General features: G+C 35.4%; 1 protein-coding gene across 5 annotated transcripts in view; it reads right to left on the minus strand.

Annotated features, from left to right (window-relative positions):
* Window positions 1-2,332: 2,332 nt before the first annotated feature.
* The window catches only part of PTPRC (protein tyrosine phosphatase receptor type C), a 123,670-nt gene continuing 100,116 nt past the window's right edge, over window positions 2,333-25,886 (minus strand). For all 5 annotated transcript variants that reach the window (XM_077775148.1, XM_077775147.1, XM_077775149.1 and 2 more), the window contains 16 exons: window positions 23,586-23,695; window positions 22,939-23,029; window positions 22,772-22,848; window positions 18,782-18,818; window positions 18,589-18,686; window positions 17,243-17,368; window positions 15,192-15,349; window positions 14,858-14,993; window positions 12,358-12,507; window positions 10,229-10,319; window positions 8,823-8,956; window positions 7,788-7,922; window positions 5,847-5,969; window positions 5,451-5,629; window positions 4,216-4,351; window positions 2,333-2,651 (listed from right to left, as the gene is read on the minus strand). In XM_077775148.1, coding sequence (XP_077631274.1) covers window positions 2,376-2,651; window positions 4,216-4,351; window positions 5,451-5,629; window positions 5,847-5,969; window positions 7,788-7,922; window positions 8,823-8,956; window positions 10,229-10,319; window positions 12,358-12,507; window positions 14,858-14,993; window positions 15,192-15,349; window positions 17,243-17,368; window positions 18,589-18,686; window positions 18,782-18,818; window positions 22,772-22,848; window positions 22,939-23,029; window positions 23,586-23,695 — 2,057 coding nt within the window. In that variant the 3' untranslated portion in view covers window positions 2,333-2,375. The remainder of the gene's footprint in view (window positions 2,652-4,215; window positions 4,352-5,450; window positions 5,630-5,846; window positions 5,970-7,787; window positions 7,923-8,822; window positions 8,957-10,228; window positions 10,320-12,357; window positions 12,508-14,857; window positions 14,994-15,191; window positions 15,350-17,242; window positions 17,369-18,588; window positions 18,687-18,781; window positions 18,819-22,771; window positions 22,849-22,938; window positions 23,030-23,585; window positions 23,696-25,886) is intronic.

Below are 25,886 nucleotides of genomic sequence, written 5' to 3' on the forward strand. Positions count from 1 at the left end.
ACAATTAAGAACCAGATGGAAGTAGGGAAGAGGAAAGATTGAGAGCTAGAGAATGGGAAGGAGGTAGGGACTGAACAATATTCATATAAATGGGCCTGCTAAGTGAGCAAAACAATGAAATTAAACATAAACTAACAAAATCTGTTCATATCAGATCACCTTGTGAAAATCGATTTGATGGCAAAGAACGATCCCCAAGATTTTAGACAAAACAAAACAAAAAACAAAACAACAACAACAACAACAAAAAAAACAAAACCAAAAAACAAGACAAAAGAAAGACCAGAAACCAGAATCAGGAATGAAGTGGCATCAGGAACTTAGTCTCAGAAACAAAAGTCAGTGTTGGAGAACAAGAGAGATGCCTTTAAGAATCTGAAAGAGGGGCGCCTGGGTGGCTTAGTCGGTTAAGCGGCCGACTTTTGCTTAGGTCAGGATTTCGCGGTTCGTGGGTTCGAGCCCCGCGTCGGGCTCTGTGCTGACTGCCAGCTCAGAGCCTGGAGCCTGTTTCAGACTCTGTGTCTCCCTCTCTCTCTGGCCCTCCCCTGCTCACGCTGTCTCTCTCTCNTGTTCATTGCATGAAGCCTCTATTTAGTATGTGCTTATGTGATTCATATATGAACATGGAACACAATATGTTACATATAAGAAAGGATAATGATTGGATTTTATTATGATTATTGATGTCAATCTCTGGTAAAAAGCAGTCTGAGAATTTTTTTAAGTTTTATTTAAATTCCAGTTAGTTAATACACAGTGTAATATTAGTTTCAGATGTACAATATAGTGATTCACTTCCGTACATCACCCTGTGCTCATGACATATGCCCTCCTTAGTACTCATAGCTTATTTAACTCATCGTCACACCTACCTTCCCTCTAGTAACCATTAGTTTGGTCTCTGTAGCTAAGAGTCTGTTTCTTGTTTTGCGTGTCTCTCTCTTTCTCTTTTTGTTTCTCTGCTCATTCGCTTTGCTTCCCAAATTCCACATATCAGTGAAATCATAGTATTTGTCTTTCTCTATCTGACTTATTTTGCTTAGCATAATACTCTGTAGCTCCACCCAAATCGTTGCAAATGGCAAGATTTCATTCTTTTTTTAATGCTAAGTAATATTCCATTGTGCATATATATCACATATTCTTTATTCATCAATCAGTGGACACTTGGGCTCTTTCCATAATTTGACTATTGTAGTCTACGCATTTGAGAAATTCAAGGTAAATGCACTTCTGTTGTGATGAGCACTGGATAATGTGTGGAATTATTGAATCACTATAGGTACACCTGAAAGTAATACAACAGTGTATATTAACTATACTGGAATTAAAATAAAGTAAAATAAAATGGATAAAAACAAAATAAATGTACTCGGGTGAAAGTCAAGGATGAAATTTAACAAGGAAAATATGCATGTGTTATATTACATTTCTCATATTAGGGTTCCATTCGATAAAAATAGCTAGATTGGGTTTCAAATGTAAATATTTCACACAATTACATTTGCATAATTCTATTTTTATCCTATGAACATTAATATATATTGGATTTGTTTAAAGATGTTTATTTAAATTCAACTGCAACACACAGAATTTTTGGTCAAAAGTATCAAGCAATGAATTTCACATATTATACAGAGATTAATCCATGCTGCAAAATTATAAACACCATGTGAATATAACAAGATAGGCTTGCTTGAAATTTTTAAATTAGATTAAATGAGCTTGAAAGATATGAACTAAATGCTAACATATGGAATGTAAGATTTCCAAATGTTAATATAGTTAACTTTCTTGTAGTAACTACACACACACACACACATACACACACACTACTTTTATGTCTATTTCTAGAAGTAAAACAGTAAACCATAAGGTATATATGAGTAGAACAAGGAGGACATCTTGAGGTCATTCTAGAAATGTACATTTTATTCTTAGATCCCACACACAATTTATGATTTGAAAAATAGGTCCTGTAAGCTAAGTTAATATGTTCAATATAAAATGTATTTTTTCTTCAAAAAAAGGCAAAGTTTCTCAAAAGCACTTAAATTCACTTAAAAGCACCCTCTCTCTCCCTTCATGTTGCTGTCTCTGTCACACACACACACACACACACACACACACACACATGCACGCAAAGTATAAAGAAGTTATTTTTTGTTGCACGGTGGGTAAAATTTTAAAATATGCAAAAGACTGTACAAAACATTTTAGCAAAACTGTCTTAAATATGTTTCTACTGTAGTAAAATAGAAACTTCTCACAAATATTGGTCCAATGCACTTCATTAATCCACTGTATATCTATTTTGTCTTCCTACTCCTAGAAAAAAAGAAACACAACACAATGAGTCCTGTATACATCTTTTCCTATGCACTTTGAGTTAAACTTGGACTTGCAGGACCATTGGCGGAATGTTCTGGCTCCTCAGGGCTACTTGTGATTTCAGCACTTTCATCTTCTTTATTTTCTTCACTGGCTTTATCAAGGGTACCAGGTGAACTAACACAATTAGCATCCTGTTTTGCTTTGTCCAATTCATTATCAAATTCAATTTTATCTTCTTGATTGTTGCTTTTCTTTATTTGTCCATTCTGGGCAGGATAGGTGCTAGCAATGACATCATATAGGAATTGGTATTGCTCCTAGTAAAAGAAAGAAGCAAGAAAGCTCATGTAATTAGTACAAAAGAGGTTTATGTAATTATTTTCATATCAGAGAAAATTAGCAAGAACTATTAATTTACTTGGAAGTATTGCTCATGCTTACTTGTTCATTCCCCTCACAGGCCACGAGATATCTCATTTCCATGACTTAGCCCATGATGCCATTCTCTGAGGTTAATGCTCAGAAAGCCTATCCTGATCCCCGTAGGTTAAATTAAGTGCTCTCATTTATGTCCTTCTTATACTCTCTGTCATTTCAACTACTACGTTGTTAAATAAATATCTGCATTTTCGTCACCCTAAACAGTGAGTCTCTTCATGGCAAGAGCACGTAAGAGGCACTCAGTACACTTTTAAAATCAATATATGCAAGCTCAATGTCATACATAATTAAAAGCTGCATATATTTGAGTGAGTAGCTAAGTTTATATGGTGACTGGTTATTAATTTCCAAACGGCCCTCTACTAGCTGCAGAAAATCCATGTTTGATTTATTACAAAACTGCCACACTTATTATCCTCTTTGAATCCACACTTCTTTTCAATGTGACTTTGCAGATCTTTTCGACCAGAGGTGGAGTCGATCTCCCTATTCTTGAAGCTGAGCTAGCTGGCCCTGTGACTTGTTTACATAAGAAAATGCAGAGGAGGACAGGTTGTGCCAGTTCCAAGCCGGGGCCTCAGGGGTGTCACACGCTGCCACCCTACTCCTTGGAATTCTACCGCTTTTGTGTGATTATGTGTGGACTGGTCTTTTAGAGCCAGAGACCTGCCTTCTACTCATCTCTGTTGCCAGAACTAAATTCCAGGGACTGTCAATCTGCTGGTAGTAGAGATCATTTGGACAAGCCAAAGCCTAGTAGACACAGCAGCAGCAGCAAACCTATGAGTGAGCCTGGTCCAGATGGGCTGAACCTGACGTCACTGGCAAAGGTATTTAGTTGTTCCAATAGACTATTGAACTATAATAAATGTGTTTTTTTTTCTGCCACTAATTTTGGAGTGCTTTGTTACACAGCAATACAAATTAATACAGGAGTAAAGATGGGGGAAATTAGAGAATTCATGAGCGCTTGAAGAAATGTCCTACATGAATTTCCATAACAAATTGCTAGGAAGCTCCAGTTAGCTCTCTTATTTATATTAATAATAGTTTGGGGCACCTAGGCGGCTCAGTTGGTTGAGCTTCTGACTTTGGCTCAGGTCATGATCTCACAGCTTGTGAGTTCGAGCCCCACATCTGTGCTGACAGCTCAGAGCCTGGAGCCTTTTTTGGAGTCAGTGTCTCCCTCTCTCTCTGCCCCTCCCCCATTTGCACTCTGTCTCTCTCTCAAAAATAAATAAACATTAAAAATTTTATATTAATAATAATGTGAATTGTCATATAAAAAAGGAATATAGGAAAGAATAGAAGAGTGAATAGAAGAGAAGAAAAGGAAAGGAAAGGAGAGGATTGGAAAAGAGGGAGAAGGAAGGAAAGAGAGAAGAAATCATCAAAATAAAAATATGAAACACATCAAAAACAGCTGTAAAGTCTACTTACAAATGTGGGAACCATTCCTGGTCTAGCTCTGCGTAGAGATTTTACTACTTGGAAAACATCTATCACCTCTTCTGTTTCTGCACTTTCCAAGAGATTTAACAAAGCACAAAATAGTCCTGTTTGCTGAGATCCATCTCTACAAAAGGAAGAAAGGATTTAAAAAGAAAAGAATTCTACATTTTATGGAGAAAGTGATATTAGAATAAAAACTGAAAGAGAAAGAGTGCATTATTCACTTCTTGTTTATTGTAATTATAGTATTCCAATCTCATAAGAGCAAAACATTTCTGCCAAAACCATTTTTTGGACAAACTTTTTCAGTTTGAGAATATAGTTAATAAATAGTTAAAAAGTACTTATAGTTAAAAAGTACTTGTCTTAGGTTTTAAACATATTTTTTCTTCTGTTTAGTACCTTATAGATTATAATGCATTTTTAGTACATCTGACACTATTAGTATAAATGTCATAATTCTAACTTGCAGATGAGGACATTGAGATTTAGAGAAAATAAAGACATGGCTACAAATCAAGAAAGCCAGAAATATTGGACCCAATATTTTGTATATTATTAGACTACATGCTTTTTATCCTTCTCTCTTCTGCTTCTCTTATGCTTTTTACAAATGTTCACATTTTTGCATGTATAGAAAAATGATACCTGATGAAATTGTTCATTAAAAAGAGGACAACTCGATAATTTATCTGGAGAAGCACATTATGTTATAATAAAGATTTAAATTAAAGAATATGTTATTAGCAGGATATTTATTAGTCTTTCAATTAATATATAACTTGAGATATGTTTGCTGATGGCAAAGTACTCATTCTTCTGGATTCTGTTAACACCTAATAGAGTGGATCAATGCATAAAAGCGTAAATAAGATGTAATATCCATCTGTCTGTTCATGCATCCTTCATTCATTCACTAATTCATCCAGGACATATGATATTCCAGATTCAGTGATAGGCACTGGGACTCAAAGATGATATGACCCTGGTAGTACAAAACTTACAGACTAAAACTATTACACTATAATTTTGTCATTGCTATCATATTTCTATAAGAGTTATGCTGTGGGAGCAAAACTGAGAGTGTGACTGATTCCACAAGAGGCTTTCAATGTGGTCATGCACTTTACGTATTAGGATAAATAGAATCTAGGATGCTTGAACCATGAAGTCAAGCATTATGAAGATTTTTTTTAGAGAATATCTTATGAAATCCCACCCACCTGCAGTGAATGAGGAGAGGCACATTCTTGTGATATTTGGATCCTTCAGTGGAATTCTTCTTGGGAAGTTTTTCCTTGAGATTCTGGATCATAGAGATTAATTCTTTGGGTTCTGGAGGAAGTTCACTGACATTCCAGTTATTATACTGGTACTGGTACACAGTCCGAGCATCTTTCCTCTAAAACCAGAAGAGAAAATTAACTCAAGTAAGATTCAGTCCATCTAATAATTTGATAGTCACATTTTCTTCACAATTATTTTCATTTAACTCATCTTAAAGTTATAATAAAACATTATATAAAATTTGCTTTACTTTTAGAGAGTAATGTATATTAGTTCTTCTACCAGATCAATCATCCCATCAAAAATATATATTCTTGAAATTATTTATGTACCTTAGAATGTCTCAGTTCAAATACACGGAGGGTATAAGCTGAAGACTGGTTGGTGTCTTTCATAGTAACTTGTATATCTCCATATGTCTGTTTTTCTTCTCCCCAGTACTGAGCACAGATTTCCTAGATAAGAAAGAGCATGAATCAATACCTTCTCCACAAGTGTTCTGTTTGTTTTATAACATATTCAGATCATCTCTTACTGTCTCCATCTCTCTCTCCTTTCTTTCTTTCCATTCTATTAAATTGAAATGACTAATTGTGTTCTAAAATTGAAAGCTGTCCCTAAAGCTCTAAAATCTATCTTAAGTATCTTGGACATCCATTCAACAATACCTGGTGTTTGCTTGTGCAAATCAAGGGAACTGAGAAATACCCAAAGTGACCAGGACATCACAGAAATGGAGAAATGGCTCTGTCACTGCTAGTGTAGGTCTTTGAAATTTGTTTCTCCCTTCCATACCCTTATTATCACCTCTTCAAAATTTATAGGTTGAGCTGATGTTGATCATGACCCCTGTGATAACCAGTCTCACTGTCCCTTCAGTGGTCCTTGAAGAAGGAGACTTCATCCTTTAGTGCTTTGTCTCTGTATCTTGATGACCCCCACCATGAGCAGCTTTATATAAATAAACTGAATATCTAAGTAAAGGGTCAGATTGAAGAGTCTGTGGACCACAAAAGTGTGTTCTCTCTCTGCAAATGGTTCAGTACCAACTGTCGTCCCACAGCTGCTAACAACAGGCAAATGCCTAAACTGCCATTTCATTTTCTGGTTTTCATAATTTAGATGAAAGAAAAAATTGCTAGAATGCCATGCTGGAATTCTGAACAAGTTATTTAAAAAGAGAGAGAGAAAAAAAATTCCACAAAATAAAAAACAAAGTTCTATGTCCAAGGACAGGGAAATAGAAAAGACAGAGAAAAAGAGAACACATATAACTGCAAACTTCTGAGAGTGTTCATTAAATAAGCTTTAACATATGACAGATAATGTGTTAGGTGCTAAAACTAAGTAAAATATACTACCAGAGAAATTTAGATAACTCAAGGTATTAAGGGGAAGATCAAATGCATGTCATAGGCATTAAGCAGATCAAATTAGATCTTAGGTACATGTCAAACTATAGAATTTTATAACACTAAATATTACATGAACATAAAGAAGGCAGGATTTAGATAAATTTTTCAGGAGTTCTATCTAAGTTAGAAGAAAAGGATCAGCATGGGGATAGAGGGCATGTTTAGATACATGAAATGCCAGTAAACTATGTTTCAGTGATAAAAATGCAGATGGCGTGTTAAGATTCAGTCAGGAAATCTTCTTGTCCAGAATAGAAATTATGGGAAACATAATAATACAAAGAAAAGGTAAAGATATATGACTGTCTGGTTATTGAGGGTCTCAAATATCAAATGAGGAGTCTGGTTTTCATCTTGAAGAAAATAGAAGGGAAATGTACTGGAACCTAGTTGTTTGACACAGAAACTGCTGTGGATTAGATGATCAGCAGAAGAAGGTGCCTGGGTGGCTCAGTCAGGTAAGCATCCAACTTTAGCTCAGGTCATAAGCTCACGGTTTATGAGTTCAAATCCCACATCGGGCTCTCTGCTATCAGCACAGAGCCCACTTCAGATCCTCTGCCTTCCTCCCTATGCCCCTCCCCTAATCTGTCTCAAATAAATAAAACAAGACAACAATGACAAACAAACAAACAAAGATGATCCGCAGATGGTGTACCGGACTAGAGAAAGGCCACGTGAAAGATGACAGACCTGAGTTGCTGGAGGCCAACACTGGGATGGAAGATGGTAAGAATGAACAAACACAACTATGTGACAGAAGAGTCAAAAATACTTGGGTATATCAAGCAAGTAATCCAAGAATAGAGAATGATATTTTATGACAGAAAGACAAAAAATATTCTGAAAAGCACAAACCTGGTCTCCATTCATCAGCTCTGTCAGCATGACAATAACTTTGACTCTTCTTTGGAATATCATCTGCCAAAAGTCGCTAATGGTCTCTTTTAGTGGTCCCTGAGTAGCAATCATCACTTCAGGTTTCCAGTAACTCTTTAAAAGAGAGAAAGAGAGAGAGAGAGATGGAAAGAGAGAGAGAGATTCTGTTATTCTCGCTAACTGGTGAGAGAGTAATGGGTTCTTAAAATAACTATTTGGGAGTATTTTCACTCAATTTGATATCCATGATGTTACATAACAACCTTAAGCTACTTAGGCCCTAGAAACAATGTGATATCTTTATGTAAAACACTTATTTAGTTTATGATAATACTCAGCTAATCGTGTGAAATCAAGTTTAGAACAAACTATCTTAACAAAACTGACAAGTTTTCCCTCACAAAAAGAAGTTTAAAAAAGTTAATGTGGGGGATGCCTGGGTGGCTCAGTCAGTTGAGTGTCCAACTTCGGCTCAGGTCATGATCTCACAGTTCCTGGGTTCAAGCCCTGTGTCGGGCTCTGTGCTGACAGCTGGCTCAGAGCCTGGAGCCTGTCTTTGGATTCTGTGTCTCCCTCTCTCTCTGATCCTCCCCTGCTCATGCTGTCTCTATCCCTCTCTCAAAAACAAATAAAATATTAAAAATTTTTTAAAAAGTTAATGTGGTTGAAAAACAAAATACATAAGCATTTCAAATTCTCTTTTATCATGTCTCTACTTAATTGATGTATTTTCTCATACTGTATTATTTTTCAGACCAATATGAAGAGTCATATTTGTCATAAATTATAACTAATAAGCATTGTTTTATTTTGTATCAAGCTATTAGGTTTTGAGATCTTTAATTATTTCAGTAAATTAAAATATATTATTAAAAATTGGCACTTTTTGTCAATCAATATATAGTTATGGCTAAGCTCATAATTCTTTTATAAAGTCACTTAACAAATGTCCATAATAATATAGTAGATTGTTTAAAGGGTTAGACCCTGAGTTTTGGAAATTTAAGTACCTACCATTATAAATGATGCATTGATGTATTTACTTGTTTCCTCTGAGTCACTGTCATCATCAGAAGATTCATCTGAATCATGCTCACTCTCTTTGCTCATCTCTAGTTCATGTTTAAGTGGCACTCTGTTAAAGTCATCTATGTAAAATAAATTAGTAGTAAATCTTTCTTTAAAAAGTCTAATTGTTTTATTTTCATGTAGAAATTAGAGGAGACACAGATTGTATTGTATAAATACACTAATCTACAAGAAATGAGACGCTACATAAAATTCAGTTCTTATTGATTAACAGATGATAAAAATGAAATCTAATTTAGATTTAAGTCTAATCCATAAAAGTTTTCTGGAAAAATATTGGATATAACTCCGTGTTAAACAGCAGATAGATCATAATATTCTATATATCATTGAATCTTTGCACATATGCTTTAGTTTTCCATGAAATATCATCATTTGGATAGATATAAATTTAAATATATATACATAATATAATACATATATTAAAGAGATACACAGTTTAGGTAGAAACCTAATTTCTCAATTATATCAATAACATCAAATTAATCATCTTAATTAAATAGGTATCTCAGGTGACTTATTATTCAATTAAGAAAATTATTTAGTTCCCTAATTTCTCACTTTCTCAAATTATTTAATCTATAATATCCTGATCAAATGATCTGATTAGCTAGATAACCATCAACTCTAGCTTTTGAACTAATATTTATAAGGACATCAGAAATTAAGTAGGTCAAGCACATACTGACATGATTTGTTAGGTTGTCTAGTTTATTAGTTGGGGGGATATTTTCTCCATGCTAATTTTAGGTTATGCCAATGAATAAAATTCTAGTTTTATCAGACATGATCCTATCATCATTCTTAAATAACAGAATTCAAGTATTGAAACTGTACATGTGTTGACCTGTTAAAATTGATGATTAACAGTTTATAAGGTAGTTTCTACTCACTATCAATCTCCCAGATAGAAGGAAGGGGTGAAGAGAAAACAGAAAGAAAAAAAAAAAGAAATAATTTTTGCTATTGGTAATTACCCTGAAGCAAACAACTGAAATTAACTAAAGATAAGAGAGAACTAGAAAAGAGGACTAGGCCTTTTTTTCTTCTAGTTTCAGAGATTATGTTTTTCTGACAACCCATTTCTGAAATAATTAGTAGAAAAAATATACTGAATATAGTCTATCCTCCAAAGTCCACTGTGAATGTTTGGGGTTCAAAAAATTTGCTATACTTAAATTAAACATCCTATTAGCTATACTCTACTGTCAATCCAATGTTGAAAATTTGCTTCAAAATAACTTGGTGTGTGTACATGTTACATTAAACAAGTCCAAAAGAGAGTTTAATTTTATCTGATACAAAAAAATAGCATAAAATGAACTACATACATGGAATGATGTTAGAACTTCTATTTTTACTTTTATTTTGTTCTTGATTTCCAATGTGCTGTGTCCTCCAGGTCCTATATGAGGGAAGTCTCTGAGGGTACAAAATAGAATGGAACACTCCTGTTAAAATGTAAATATTGCTACTGTTTATTATTGTGACATCAGATGTTTCCTAAAGAAAAGTATTTCATCAAGTTTTGTGAAATATGCATACATTCCCTAGAGTCCACAATTTTTACCTTTGCCTCTCAACTTTTCCTTTTAATTGTTCAAGTGTTTAATATTTTTTAAATGGAAGTTTTGAACTAAATGTATACAATTATATAACAAAATATGTTGCCTACGTAAGAGCTGTTGGAAAACAAAAGAGCATGGTTTGTTCTTGTATAAGTTGAAGCACTATGCAGATGTTGATTATTATCCATATTGCAAAAGGTAATGGGAAATTATTTTAAATGATCAGCAATAAATTCTCCGGATACAGCATTCACAAGAGAAGGCTCAGGCTTCAAATAATTCATAATTCATTTGTTTATTCCTTCCCTACTGCTTTTCGTCTCACTCACAGTTGGTAATCAGTCAGCAAGACCAATCATTTCTGCTGGTGAAGCTCTCAAATCCTTTTGCTTTCCTCTCTTTCTGCTTAGTACAGTCCACTTTCGTTTCTCACTTGAAAACATCAACAGTTTATTAACTGGCCTCTTTATCTTCAATATTTCTTGCTCTAATCCTTTTAAAACACGAAACAGAGTCCCAACAACAATTTCCAGGATTCTACAATCTTTGCGTAGGGAGGTGGCTTTCTACTTTGATATAGCTACTTCATATACTTTCCCCTTTCTTAAGCATAAACACTTCTTTGCCCTTCTCACTCCTGTCCCCACAAACTTTTAACTGATGATCTTGCTTCATACCTTTTTTAGAAGGAGAAGGCAATTAGATGAGAACTGCCTCAACTTCCTATCGCCAAATCTACCAACTAGCCAACATCTCTACTCTCATCTTCTTTCTACCTTTACGCATAGATGGAATAATTTCACTGTTCCCACCAGTTATAGTCTCTGGGTTCCACTCTCTCACTATGTCTACCTACAAATCACTTTTACTCTTAGGCCCAAAATTGTACTTGAAACAAATCAAAACCCCAATCATATTTGTTCAGTGAAAGAAGTTACTCTTTCTTTTAGTGACTTTACGTAAGAATGTTTTAGATGGCATTTATGTGTTTCCGAACAGCATATATGTGGGCCAGCAGAGTTCATGTACTGACTATGGTTGATTTATCAGTTAAAAGAGCAAGAAAATATCAATTAAACATCCTTCCACTCAAGACTACTCTGGTAACGTACTAGTTCTTCCACGATACTACAGGCCTTCTGGTGGGTGCGTTGTGTTACTTGCTGATTATTAGATGCTCCACCTCCACCCTCCACCTCATCCTTACTTTGAGCCAAGATGTTAAACAATTCTGCATCCAACTAAAAGCATGTTCCTGGTCTTGTGAAACTCTCCAACTTGACCAGTTTGGTAGTTCCCAGAAAGTTTCAGTAAACTTGATATCAGTAGTAAAAGAAAAAAGATACAAAACATTTTGTTTGGACACCTGAGCAATCTAGAGATAGCTCCATGAATTCTCTAAAAGTGAACTACATCCTAGGCTGGCTAGATTAATTGCCTAATAAATAGGTTAGGACACATGTATTTATCCTTTAGTTTCTGTCTACCAGCTCCAGCCAGTTAAACTTCCTAAGTAGTCATAAACTCCTCTAATTATTTCCTTTACAAATCAAAACCAGATGTAGTTTTAAAAGATGAGATGCTACATTGCCTTTAGCAGACCACTTTTATTTTGACACTTTGTTTTATACCAGGTTAATGAGAAATGTTTAAGGGGAGAAGGGGCTGTGGACACATGTCTAGGCTTAAACAAGTCTCCTGCATAATAACTGTGTGCTTTTAGATATTTCTCTTAAACTCCCTTTGTCTTAGTTTCCTCATCTGTTCTCCATTGGTTATGTATGGTGAGGCCCAAAATCAAGAACCATGTCAAAAGTACAGCACAACACCAGAAAATAACCTTCAGTGAAAGTTATCTTTTGTAACTATTATTACTGCTATCACATTATTACCTGGAATTCAGCCTCTAGGGGAGATGGTTCACTGGGGGGATCTCTTTTCTTCATGTTAAATAGATATGGATGTAATTCAGACAAACTCACTTCTGTTTCCCCAAATTGGTTGTATTCCACTAAAGCCTGATGGATCAAGATATATTGCGCCTACAATTTTAAAGAAAAATATGGATAATTAACTTATAACTTACAGTCTTATGAATCACATTTAAATAAATTACACATCTCTATAACTTTACTCAGATTAGGACAATGTTTGCAAAAGAAAACTAATGCCTATTACATTTGAATATTAGGGAATTTGGCCCTCACAATTCTCTGGAATGTGAGCAAATCCCATTTCAGATCATTTTTCCAGAAAAAAAAATATTTGGTAAATAGATTAAACTATATAGTGCACAGCTTTCATTTTATTCCTAAAAACTAGAAAGCATTATCTGTTACTTCCTTCAGTGACTATTATTGAGACAGTAAGTCAAATTACTAGTGTATAAAACTATAATAAATTTCACACTGTATCTAAGAGGAAAAAAAGCAAATTGATACTCCATACAGCACATTAAAATGTGTTTTCTAGAATCTTTGAGAGGCACCTGGGTGGCTCAATCAGTTAAGCATCAGCTCAGGTCATGATCTCGCAGTTCATGGGTACGAGCCCCGCGTCAGGCTCTGTGCTGACAGCTAGCTCAGAGCCTGGAGCCTGCTTCAGATTCTGTGTCTCCCTCTCTCTCTGCCTCTCCCCTGCTCATGCTCTGTTTCTCTCTGTCTCAATAATAAATAAACATCAACAAAAAATTAGAATCTCTGAAAATAGAGATGATTATCCAAAAACCACAACATGCTAAATCCACATTTAACAACTCTTACTACTTTTGTCATTTTTGAATCCACTATTTTTAAATAGGTGACAAATTTGTGATAAAGTTCAAGCTGCTTTAACCTTTAATGCTAGTTTCCTGAGTTTGACGGTATCCTTTTAGCCCATTTACTTTTTCCAAAGGAAATGATTTTTCTTTTGTTCCAGACTGACAATCCATCTTTATACTTCTATACTAATACCCGTGTAGTTATAAACATTGTACAAGTTTGTGTGTTTTTTAAAAATTCTGTAACTTGGGGTGCCTGGGTGGCTCAGTCAGTTGGGCATCCGACTTCAGTTCAGGTCATGATCTCACAGTTCGTTAAGTTCAAACTCTGTATTAGGCTCTTTGCTGTTAGTGCAGAGACCACTTCGGATCCTCTGTCTCCCTCTCTCTCTGCCTCTCCTCTGCTCTTGTTCTCTCTCTCTCTCTCTTTCTTGGTTTCACTCTCTCAAAAATGAATTAACATTTAAAAAATAATAATAAATACAATAAAATAATATAAATGATATCTTACACGTTTCATTAGGTGACTTTATTCACTCACTGTTTACATCTGCACATCTAACCAGATAGATAGATACAGACTAAGACTATTTTTTTCAACTGCAGCATAGCATGCATTGTGCAGAGTCCATCTGTCCACAGACTTTTTGCCCTTTATCCCATAGATATATAGTGTTTCCTTTTTTTTCCTTTTGCTACTCTATCAATGCTGAATTTAACATTCTTTTTTTTTTAAGTTTATTTATTTATTTTGAGAGAGAGAGAGAGTGTGTGCGTATGTGAGCAGGGGAGGGACAGAGAGAGAAGGAGATAGAGAATCCCAGGCAGGATCCTAGCTCAGAGCCCAATGCAGGGCTCGAACTCACAAACCATGAGGTTATGATGTGAGCCAAAACCAAGAGTTGGGCGCTTAACTGAGACACCCAGTTACCCTAATGCACATTCTTGCACATTTCTAGTTGTGCACGGTTACAAGTGTTTCTTTTGGGTATATACATACATGTGGAATTGCTGGGTCAAGTGCAGATATTTTCAATAATAACCATCACTTATAATAACTGGGCACATTCTTGTGCCAGACACTTGCCTATGTACTTTCCTTGGATTACCTTTTCCTCATAACTCTATAGGGTAAACATATCATTATCTCCATTTTACAGATGACTTAAATGAAGGCACAGAAACATTAGAAACTTGTGAAAGGGTATATAGCGTTAAGAATTAAAAGCAAGATAGGAACCTAGTTCCAAAATCTGGGCTATTAATCACTATCCTACCTCATCTCCCTAGTTTTAATTTCATGAGATGCTGTCAAATTAGTTTTCTGTGTTTTTGTTTATGTTTTTCCTTTCTGACATGTGTAAATGGTATTTTATCATTAATTGAAGTGTTTATTTATGTTTATAATCATCCTTCTTCTACAGTACTTTCAGCCACTAACACAAAATGCTTCTAACTATAATTGGTACTTATCAATTGATTTAGTTTCCATTAAATGAAAAGAAAACTATTTTCACCCACTGTTTACAGTTGAGAAAAATTTGGATTTCTTGTAAGATGCCTATTCCTACCACAAAAAGATTTCAGTCAAAAAGGAAAAGCGAGGACAGATACTGAAGTTGAGCACATACCTCCACTTGAACCATCAGGCACCTCTGTCGCCTTAGCTTGACGACATAACCATAAACATCCACTTTGTTCTCTGCCTCCAGGCCTTCTAGCATGGCATCAATTCCAATATAAGTGCCTGTGCGTCCAACACCAGCACTGTCAAAACAACACACAAAGTGAAGGCGTGATCATGGTGGGGAAGTGAAAAGACAATGGGAGTGAAGCAGAGGAAAAAACAAAAGTTTCTCCTCACAGACTATTTTCCAAAATAGCAATAGCCAAAGGGAAGGCTGTTTCCTAACAGCTCAAGAATTGGAAGAGCCCTGGGGCCCGCTGTGGGAGTTCTCCACGTACCTGCAGTGCACCACAATGGGGCCACTGAAGAAGTTACTGAAAGCATTCACTCTCCTCCGCAGCTTGAGAAGCAGGTGAGGGTCCTCAGGCACCCCATGGTCAGGCCAGCTGGTGAACTGAATGTGAGTCACGTCTCTTCCAGTTGCTTTTTCTTTTTTCTAGGTGAGAGGTAATATTTTCCTTGAGATGATTTTTTTTCCCAAGCAAATTACCTGATATAAATAACTGGGCGGGGGGTCGGGGGGAGAGTGTATGGGAGGGACCAATATCAAAAATTCTTCATGCAAGGTTTTCAGCCATTATTACATTTTTCTTTCCAGTTAATAACCAGTAGTTGAGGGGTCATGCAAGGGTGGCATGCAGTAATCAGCAAACAATAACTTACCAGTATAGTAAGCAAGGTACGGTAAGTTAGCGGAAACTGCTGGGAACTTTCATGTGGCCATGCCAAAAACAAACAGCAAAAACAAACACACACACCAAAAAATAGGAATGTGGGTGGGTGGAAAAAGATATAAAGTAAAGGCCATTCTCACAGCTCTTTGAAATACTTCCACTTGGTAGGCCAGCAAATTTTCTTCATGTGAAGAAAGTCTGATTAATTGTTCCGTTAATGCTATATTTCTTAGGCCGTCTTATATTAGAAAGGTCAGCTCAGACTATAGAGAGACAACTGAGGAAAGTCAGCCCCAGACTACAGCTTGTATTTGTCCCAACTTCAAGATAATCGCTACAAGATGAGTAATTCATTGTTTTCTGACCTGGTATGAAGAAGAACCATCTACATTTAGATAACAGAAGGAACAACAAGACTTGGGTGATTGTAAATTTCTGATGGTAAATAATTACATTAATTAAGATTAATAATGAGACCAATTAATGCAACCAGATCTACATATTACCCATATGTACAAACGGAGCGGGGGTCTCATGCCTGAGTCCATCATGTATTTAACCATGAACTATTGATGGCAGAACCATTGTTCTACAGCCCTCTGTGGCCATAGTAGTTAGTAATGCTGTGGGAACATAAGAAGGCCTTGGGAGAAATGTACAATTGAGAGAAGTCTTTTCTGCATCTTTAAACAGTTTTAAGATATATTCACATACCATAAAATTCATTCACCTGAAGTATGAAATTGTTTACTATATTCTCAGAGTTGTACAATCATCACCACTATCTGATTATAGGACATATTCATTACCCACTCCCAAAAGAAACCCTTACTGGTTACAGCCATCCCTCTTCCTGCTTCCCCTTGCTCAGTTCCAAGCAGTCCTAACCAGCTTTCTGACTCCATACATTTGCCTATTCTGGGGATGCCTGGGTGGCTCAGTCGGTTAAGTGTCTGACTCTTGATTTGGGCTCAGGTCATGATCTCGCAGTTTGTGGGTTCGAGCCCCACATTAAGCTCTGCACTGGCAGTGCAAAACCTCCTTAGGATTCTCTCTCTCTCCCTCTGTCCCTCCCTACTCTTATCTGTGTGTGTGTGTGTGTGTTGTGTGTGTGTGTGTGTATCTCCAAATAAATAAACTTTTAAAAATTTGCCTATTCTGGAAGTTTTCATAAAAACAGTATCCTAGAATATGTGTGAGGACCTCTCTTTTAACTATTATCTAAGGCCTCACTTTTTTTTTTCCGAACTAACATTTTATCTTTACTACGTAGTACTTTGTATTTCTTAAAGTAATCTTTAATTGTGCCATTTGTATATTCTTTCCCTAATGGTAATAGCCCATAGAGAATAAGGGCCATTTTATCATTCATTTGGTAATTCAATCATTTATTCAACACACTTAAAGTGCTCTCTTCTTTATATGTCAAGAGTCACAGCATTACAAATAAGTTTTGATATGACTTGGACAAATAGTACTTTCACCAGTGATTTAACTTGACCTTGTTGGCTTGTGTTCTAACCCAACTCCTCCCGCAGGCTGTTAAAAATAATTTTTCTTAGATATAATTTCTCACATTTAATTCCATAATTGTATTTTTAGACAAACCAAATGAAAATTGTAAAAAAAAAAAACATGTGATAAAACAAACTCACGTTTGTAACGTTCAACTTCTGAATGATATAATCGGGACATCTTTTGTGCTCGGTGATCTTTACAACAACATCTCCAAAAGCCCGTGTGCCCTCTTCCATGGAAGGCCAGTATTCTGCACACTTGTTCTGTATTTTTAATTAAAAATATTAATAATTTTTGTTTTTCACTTAAACAAATTTATTTACTAAAACTCTTTAAAAAACAGAACAAAAATTATTCATCTGAAATTCTCAAAATATTCATGTATTCTCCTTTAAGTACATATACACCGAAAACTGTGATGCTTAAAATGTATTTCATTTCCCATTAATGGTCCTGAAAGATTTCCTTCATACTACGTAGCCAGAGGATGATCTTCCCAGGCTCAGCTGCATATTAAAAAGAGATGTGCTCGGTTGTCAGCAGAAATGATGTGGTTGCATGTGGTTAATTTCAGGCAGGAAGATAGGGAGGCTTTCATGCTTCCTAAAGTCCCATTACATAAATTGCCACCTATCTGCACAAGCACAGTTTTTTTTCAAGTATTCACATATACTTGTGAAATTATTTCACTGCAATGTACTAACGTTATAACAATAGTGCAAAGAAATAGGACTCAAATGTAAGTCCAGCAATTAAGCAGAAACACTTAAATTTTATTCATTTATACATCTATTTAGGTATGGACACAATTTATTTTTCTACATGTATAAAAAGTTCAAGTCAAGTGTCGTACCGATTAAAATAGAGAACTGTCTGTTTTAGTCATCCAGCACATATATGTGTTTTTGTTTTTGAAATGTGATTCAAAACTCTCTTTTCCTAACCCCAACCTTTTTTTCTAATAGTTTATTGTCAAATTAGTTTCCACATAACACTCAGTGCTCATCCCCACAAGTGCCCTCCTCCATGCCCATCCCCCCTCCCCCCCACATCCATCAGTCCTCAGTTTTTGTCATCATTCAAGAGTCTCTCATGGTTTGCTTCTCTCCCTTTCCCCCACCATTTCCCTCCTTCTTCTCCCCCTTGTTACTCTGTCAAGTTCCTCCTAAGCCTCCTATACGTGCAAACATATGATATTTGTCCTTCTCTGCCTGACTTATTTCACTCAGCATAACACCCTCAAGGTCCATCCATGTTGCTACACATGGCCAGATTTCATTGTTTCTCATTGCCATGTAGTATTCCATGGTATAGATAAACCACATCTTCTTGATCCATTCGTCCATTGATGGACACTTAGGCTCTTTCCATGTTTTAGCTATTGTGGAGAGTGCTGCTATGAACATTGGGGTACATGTGCTCCTATGCATCAGCATTTCTGTATCCCTTGTCCTAACCCCAACCTTTAACCTATGAATCTTACCCTGTTTCCTTCTTCACATCGAGTGACCATGACAATGACTGTGGCTTTCTGTTCCCAGATCATCCTCCAGAAATCATCAACAGTTTCATCCCTGGGACCTAGGAAGTAAATAAACACAAACTGATAAGAAATATCTTCCTAAAGTGTTACGAAACAATTTTCAAGAATAATTTTAGACTATCAGATAAATTACCTTGGGCAGCAATGTATTTCCTGGGTTCTTTGAAGCCCTGTTCAAAAAACACACAAAGGTATATCATTTACGGAACACTCAATTACTTACTTATGTGCAAAAGATCATGAGTTAGAGGAAGTTAATTTAGAAACACCATCTCTTGGTTGTGGATTTCTCTGGACATTTTCAAATCATAAGGGGCATTTTTTTAACTCATGGTCACCCTTTAAACTGCATCAAATGTGTTAGCACTCACAAATAATATTCATGGCCTTCATGTGTCTTTGCTATATATCCAAAACAATTTTGAAAACTAGACTTCATTCTCATCTGGGATGGTGTAGCCATTTACAAAAGTAATCCAGACATTCTTATATTTTATGTCCTGGCAACTCTTAGAGCATTGTCTGTTACAGTTTAAACCTTTAAGCCCTATATTTGGTTTTGGGACTTTACTCAGTTTCTTTCAATAAATCATTGTGAAATTATCCTCAAACATCTACCTTTTAACTAGCTCTGGGATAGACCACCGATTCCCTAGACTCCTTTTCTGCCATTGTAGATAAGAGAAAGAGTGACTTTAATTTAATTACCTACAGTATTTGCTTTCTCCACTCCTATTACCAAGGCAAAGAAGGAGAACAGAGGCAAATAAGAGATTGTGCTAATTTCTTCCAAATTATCTCATATTCCTTAAATTCACCTCAACAATCAGAGAAGCCCTTCAGAGAGATAACCTTTGCCCATGAGATGAAATATTGTTACGTTGGCTACAAGAATTCAGGATTAATATTAGTAACTTCTTGAAACTTCTATCTCATGACATAGTATTACTTATACATTAACTCATTCAACACTTATTTATTGAGGGGCTACAACATGTCAAGTACCTATCTAAAAGCTGAGACACACTTTTCAGGAGCTCTTAGCTCTGCTGGAGACAAATAAGTAAAACTCAATACCATAATTCCCACATATATATGAATAGAAAATATAAGGTTTTTTTTAAGAGATTATATAAATCTTTATACAATCTGCTCCCAATTATTATACTTTGAAAAACAATGTTTGGAAGAAACACTATATACTAAAATAAAGTTTGTCAATGCTAATTGTGAAAGCCTACAGAAGTCACCTGCAGAATTGATTAAGAGGTCAAAACTATGACACAGTACTAGTAATTATCTTTAGACTATGACCTCACATTTGTAAGTGTTGCTTGTGATTATAAACAAGCCTTTTGAGGATCATATTAAAAAGGAATGAAATAGGAAATCGTATTGTGAATATCACGAGCACGTGTCATTTATTGCTTGGGATCGAGCTTACAAGAACAACAGTAAGCAAGTATACAAAAAGTGTCATGTATCAAACAAAGTTGATGGAAGGCAGGACATTAGTACAGGTTAGAGTGATGTCTCTACAGACAGAATACTTGAGAAGAAAAGGCTTAGCCCTGCTTCTTTTGCAAAAATGTTGAAGATGCATGTTTCATAAATGATCCAAGTAAAAAATATTTTTAAATGTCGTTTTCATTTTACAGAATATGCATGTAGTGGATTGAATAACATTTTACAAAAACTCACATCTACTCAGACTGTCAGAGTGTGAGTTTATTTTCAAATAAGGTCTTTGTGGAAGATGAGGCTATACCCTTCTGAGGTTGGGCCCTATATCTAATAACTGCCATCTTTTTTTTAAATGTTTTTTTAAATTTATTTTTGAGAGAGTGAGAGAATGAGTGGGGGAGGAGCAGTGAGAGACGGAGACAAGAATCTGAAGCAGGCTCCAGGGTCTGAGCTGTTAGCACAGAGCCTGACATGGGGCTCGAACTCATGGACCACTATCATGACCTGAGCAGAAGTGGTAGGCTCAACCAAGTGAGACACCCAGGAGCCCCAAATGACTGTTGTCTTTATAAGAGAAAGGAGACACAGGGAGATAGAATCATACAGGGAAGATCTTGTGATCATGGAAGCACATTCGAGGGTGATACAGGCACAAGCCTAGGAAGGCCAAGGATTGCCAGGAGCCACTGGAAGCTAGGAGAGGCAAAGAGGGATTTCCCAGACCCTTCAGAGGGAGTATGTCTCTGCTGACACCTTGAGTTTGGACTTCTTGTCTCCAGAACTTTGAGAGAATACCTTTATGTTGTTGTTGTTGTTGTTTAATTAATTTATTTATTTATGTGAGACAGAGAGACAGCGTGAGCAGGGGAGGGTCAGAGAGAGAGGGAGATACAGAATCTGAAGGAGGCTCCAGGCTCTGAGCTGTCAGCACAGAGCCGCACACAGGGTTCGAACCCACGAACTGTGAGATCATGACCTGAGCCGAAGTCAGACGCTTAACCGACTGAGCCACCCAAGCACCCCACCTTTATGTTGTTTTAAGTCATCTTGTTTGGGGCACTCTGCTATGTCAGTCCTAGGCAACTAATACACCATCTAAATAAATAAATAAATATACAAATATGATTTAACAGTTTTACCTTCTCCATTAAAAATGTATATATTCAAGTAAATTGAAATAAGCAAACCTCAGTTTCAATTCTTTTTCTTTAAGAAAAGTTTGTGAATTACCATATAGCATAATATATAATTTGTCTACTATTTGTCAAGAAATTTCTTTGGCACTCTTCATATATTGCTGGTGGAATGTAAATCGGTATGACTCCAGTGGAAGACCATTTGGAATTATCTTTTAAAATTGCAAATGTATATTCTCTTTGACCTAGCTTTTCTTCTTTTAGGATTTTACCCTACATATACTAAAACCCATTGTAAAATAATGAGTCAAAATTTTTCATTGAACCATTGTTTGTAACAGAAGATTAGAAAACACATTTAATGTCCATTAATGTGTCCATTAATGTTTTAGTTTAATAGGCACTTATTAACTAAATCACAATGCAGCTCTACCATGAATGGCTTATACATTATAAAAGATGTAAAATGCTCTATGTCCACAATNTGTATTTTCTATGGAAGTTGTGGCCACTAAACTTTAGAGCTAAGTAGTTGTGACAAAAATAGTATGTCCTGGAAAACTTAAAATATATGTTGCCTGGCTTCTTATAGAAAAGATTTGCCAACCCATATTCTTGTAATAATATTACTATAAGTATATTACTAATTCTTATAATAATATTATTGTAAGTATATATATTATGGTAAGTATAAGTCTTTATTGCATCATTTATATATAGTACATAAGTTTACAGGTTTTAAAGCATGGCACAGAAAGATGTGAATATTATGTTAACATTTTTGGATAAAGAAGAAGAACAAATATTGGTGTTTCTGGCTGATCAGTAAGAAACAATATAGAGGTTACCTTGTGTGGTAGGTGGAGGAATTGGGCAAATGGTGGATTGGGTGGAAAGAAGGTTTGTTTTCAGTCTCTCTGTTTTTACATTGCTTATTTTTAAAAAATGTGTTATGCAATACTTATTTAGCAATTATAATAAATAACATTTTAGAATCTTTTGGATAAATTAATCATATGCAACATTTATTTTTCGATAAATATGATGAACAAATGACTCGGGTTAATGAAGAATATCTCTGCTGAAATGCAATGTTTTATAACCAAAGCACAACAGTTTGGAGTCAGGTAGACCTGAGCTTGAATCCCAACTCAACCTTTTACTGATTGAACAAGGGTAACTAATTAACCAGATTCTCCCTGTCCTCACCTCTACAGTGAGCATGGTGCACATGGTCGGGGCAAATGTCTGGTTCTTATGAGAAATACATATGAAGATCATGTAGTTTAATATCCAACACACAGTAGGCACCAGAGTACTTTAATTGTTAGTATCATTTTCGGTAAAAATAATTCTATAATATAGATAGTATGACTAACAAATAATAAATAACTAAATAACTATTCCTACAGACAATACTGATTTTGTTGTTTATGTAAGTGACATTAGGAGTTTACTTCAAACTACTTCTAATAATATTTCTAAAATTTTGCCATGGCAAAGAAAGATGCATTTTTACTCACATCAATATAGCTGGCATTTATATAATTTGACCCTGCATCTCCATTTATATCAGAGAGTTCAACACGGTTATAATCATCTGTTCAAAGAAAAGAAATATAAGTAAGTGAAATAATGAATAATCAAATAGCCTAAATATATGGAAATCCAATTCTCAGTGAGTACTTACAAGGAAGGATGTCAACATAACGATTTTTGTTCTGGTTAAAGGGTTTTCGAGCATCCTTGATAGAAAACTTGCTGAATACCCGTGGAATGCTCTGAAAAACATAAAGATCCTTTGGGTCACAGCAGTTCCAGAAAAATAATTTTCCCCTTACCACTTACCATTTTGAGCAAATGAGACATCCTGGAACATGTTTCTTTTAGGTTGAGGAACAAGTTGTATGGAGTAAATGAAATTAACATTATTAGGAATCATGCAACAAAACACTTAAAATGAATAATAGGCTACGTTGAGAATAAAACTTACCAGTGAGAGCAAATTCGGAATTAATCACCTCTTTAAAATTCATTTAAAAACACGTACTTGGATAATTACCTGGACTACAAGTACAAAACCAGCCAAATATGTTTTGTGACACAATTTCATAACTAGTAATGACACACTAATGAATTATTTTGAAATATATACTAGTTTCATGACTATGAGTATCTCTTCTGGTCCATAAGTACCTGCTGATAATATCTGCTTTGACTACGTTGCGGTAATACTTAAGATAAATTATAAAGGCAAATCATTATAGAATACATTTAAAATGGAGTTGTCCTCATAATTGAGTAAATTTCTCATCATGTATCAAGAGAAGCACACACCTGAAATTCAGCCAGAAACAGTCTTCCTTCATCAGCAATCTTCCTCTTATAAGTTTCCAACAAAATATCTGCATGGATTGGCTCCACACTCATCAGTTGTTTTTCATCATCTTTAAACATATTAAGGATTCATGACTAGGGTTATGTCCATCTTTCAAGTGTTCATACAAATTTCATTAAATTTATAGCTTGGATTAATCCTTCACTTCTTCTCTTCTCACACATACTACCTGGAAAGTCTCAGTCACATACAAAGATTCACCTTTGACTCCTAAGCCTTGTGTTCCAGCCCTCTTCTGGGCTTTATATTAACTTTTCAGACTATCTCCCAGATTTTCCATACGGTTATCCCAGATGTACCTCAAAGTCAAAATGCCCATGGCAAAAATCATTTTTCCTTTACTCTAGTATTTCAAATCTCAGTAAACAAGATCACCATTCACAAACTAATTTACGATGCAAACTTCCACAGTTATACAAGATTTCTCCCTCCCTCTCCACATCCAGTAGGTTACTGGGTACTTTCCATCCCTTCTGCCAGTGCTCAGGAGCAGGCAGGCTTCCACATCCTTGTAACTACATCTTCTTAACTCCTCTCTTATCTCTAGTGTTTCCCATACTGATTTGTCTTTGAAACTGCTACAAATTAGTCTTCTGAAATACAAATGAGAGCATGTAACTTTACTTGTTAAAAAAAATCTAATACTATTATTAGTGTTTCATTGACTAAATGCTAAAGTTTGAATACATAATGTTATATAACAATTACCATACTTATTTATCTATATTATAGTTACTATTTTTTCCTTTCATTATTTCCCTGTTTAAGTTATCATGAAATTTTGGGGGCACCTGGGTGGCTCAATCTGTTAAGCATCTGACTTCAGCTCAGGTCATGATCTCATGGTTCATGGGTTAGAGCCCCGAGTCAGGCTCTGTGCTGACAGCTAGCTCAGAGCCTGTAACCTGCTTCAGATTCTGTATCTCCCTCTCTCTCTGACCCTCCCCTGCTCATGCTGTCTCTCTTTCTGTCTCAGAAATAAATTTAAAAAAATAATTAAAAAAAAGTTTTTAAAAAGTTATCATGAAATTTTGTAAACAGACAAATAAGAGAATATGATTAATATCCTTATACTCAGGACTCAGTTTAATTTGCTAATCCCTTTACACTAAGCTACTAACAAATCATTTTCATTTTTTATGCCTCCTTCATAAGTGTTATGAAACACTTTATATGCTACCCTTGCTTAATAGCTTACTAAGGAGTAAAAATACATATTAACCGTAATTGTGTATGGCTCCTAAAAAGCAACAGTTTCAGAAGATTAAGAGAATATAAACTGCCTCCCCCTCATAAAAAATATGTTTCTGCTGTTCATGTCAATGTTCTCCATCACATGTGAAAGTAGATGTCCATTAAGGTTGCATATTTATCTTACTGCCTTCAGAAATTTTCATCCAAATACAGTTATCAAATTGGCCATGTACGGTCACTTCTTTGGGTTGTTGGGAATCTCTGGTATTCATTCATTCTGAACTCAGGGTCACCTTTGAGGTTTTATAGGGTTTGGGTAAGTTTTAATGCATGCCAATGGACAATTAGTATGAACTTTGAGATAAAAGGCTTCTTTGACACTCCCTAGTCTGCCCTGACACCTCAAAATTGATTCCTCTTCTCTGCTCAGGTACTTGTTACTCTGTGCTCTTCATTTTTCCCTCAGGCTATCCAAACTAATCCTCAGAACATTTCTTCTCATTCATGTATGCATTCATTGACGTTTATTGAATTCCACATACTCACATAGGTACTGGGGATAGAGCAGGGAAATGAGAAAAAAAAAAAAAAAAACTTCTTACTTTTGCATCCCTAACTTACATTCTAGTCAAGGGAAGATAGTTAACAAACAAATAAAATATTTAATGCAAAATCGAGTAGTGATACATTTTGGAATGGAAAATAAAGTCAATGAGAAGTTCCAAAGAACCAATCCTAAAGCTTTTGCTTAATGATTTGGTACCTGCTTTTGCAGAGGGAAACCTTTCAGAGATAAGTTAAAATAAGACAGAAGTATTCTGACATTTTTCCCGTCTTGAATATGAGGAGACAAATCATTTTATTATTGTAAACAATTTCAATCTTTACCTCTGTCCCCTTTAATAGATCAAAAATCACATTTAAAAAATAAAGAAATAATGTAAAAGTTGAAAAAGAAGAGGAAAATGGGGAATTTCTTTTCCTCTCTTAAGTCAAATTGCAATCTTTTGTCATGTCCTTAAATGAGCCTTTTGCGGAAACAGCCA

The sequence above is a fragment of the Crocuta crocuta genome, unplaced genomic scaffold (assembly GCF_008692635.1).
Source record: "Crocuta crocuta isolate KB4526 unplaced genomic scaffold, BGI_CrCroc_1.0 scaffold207, whole genome shotgun sequence".
In the NCBI taxonomy this organism is placed as follows: domain Eukaryota; kingdom Metazoa; phylum Chordata; class Mammalia; order Carnivora; family Hyaenidae; genus Crocuta; species Crocuta crocuta.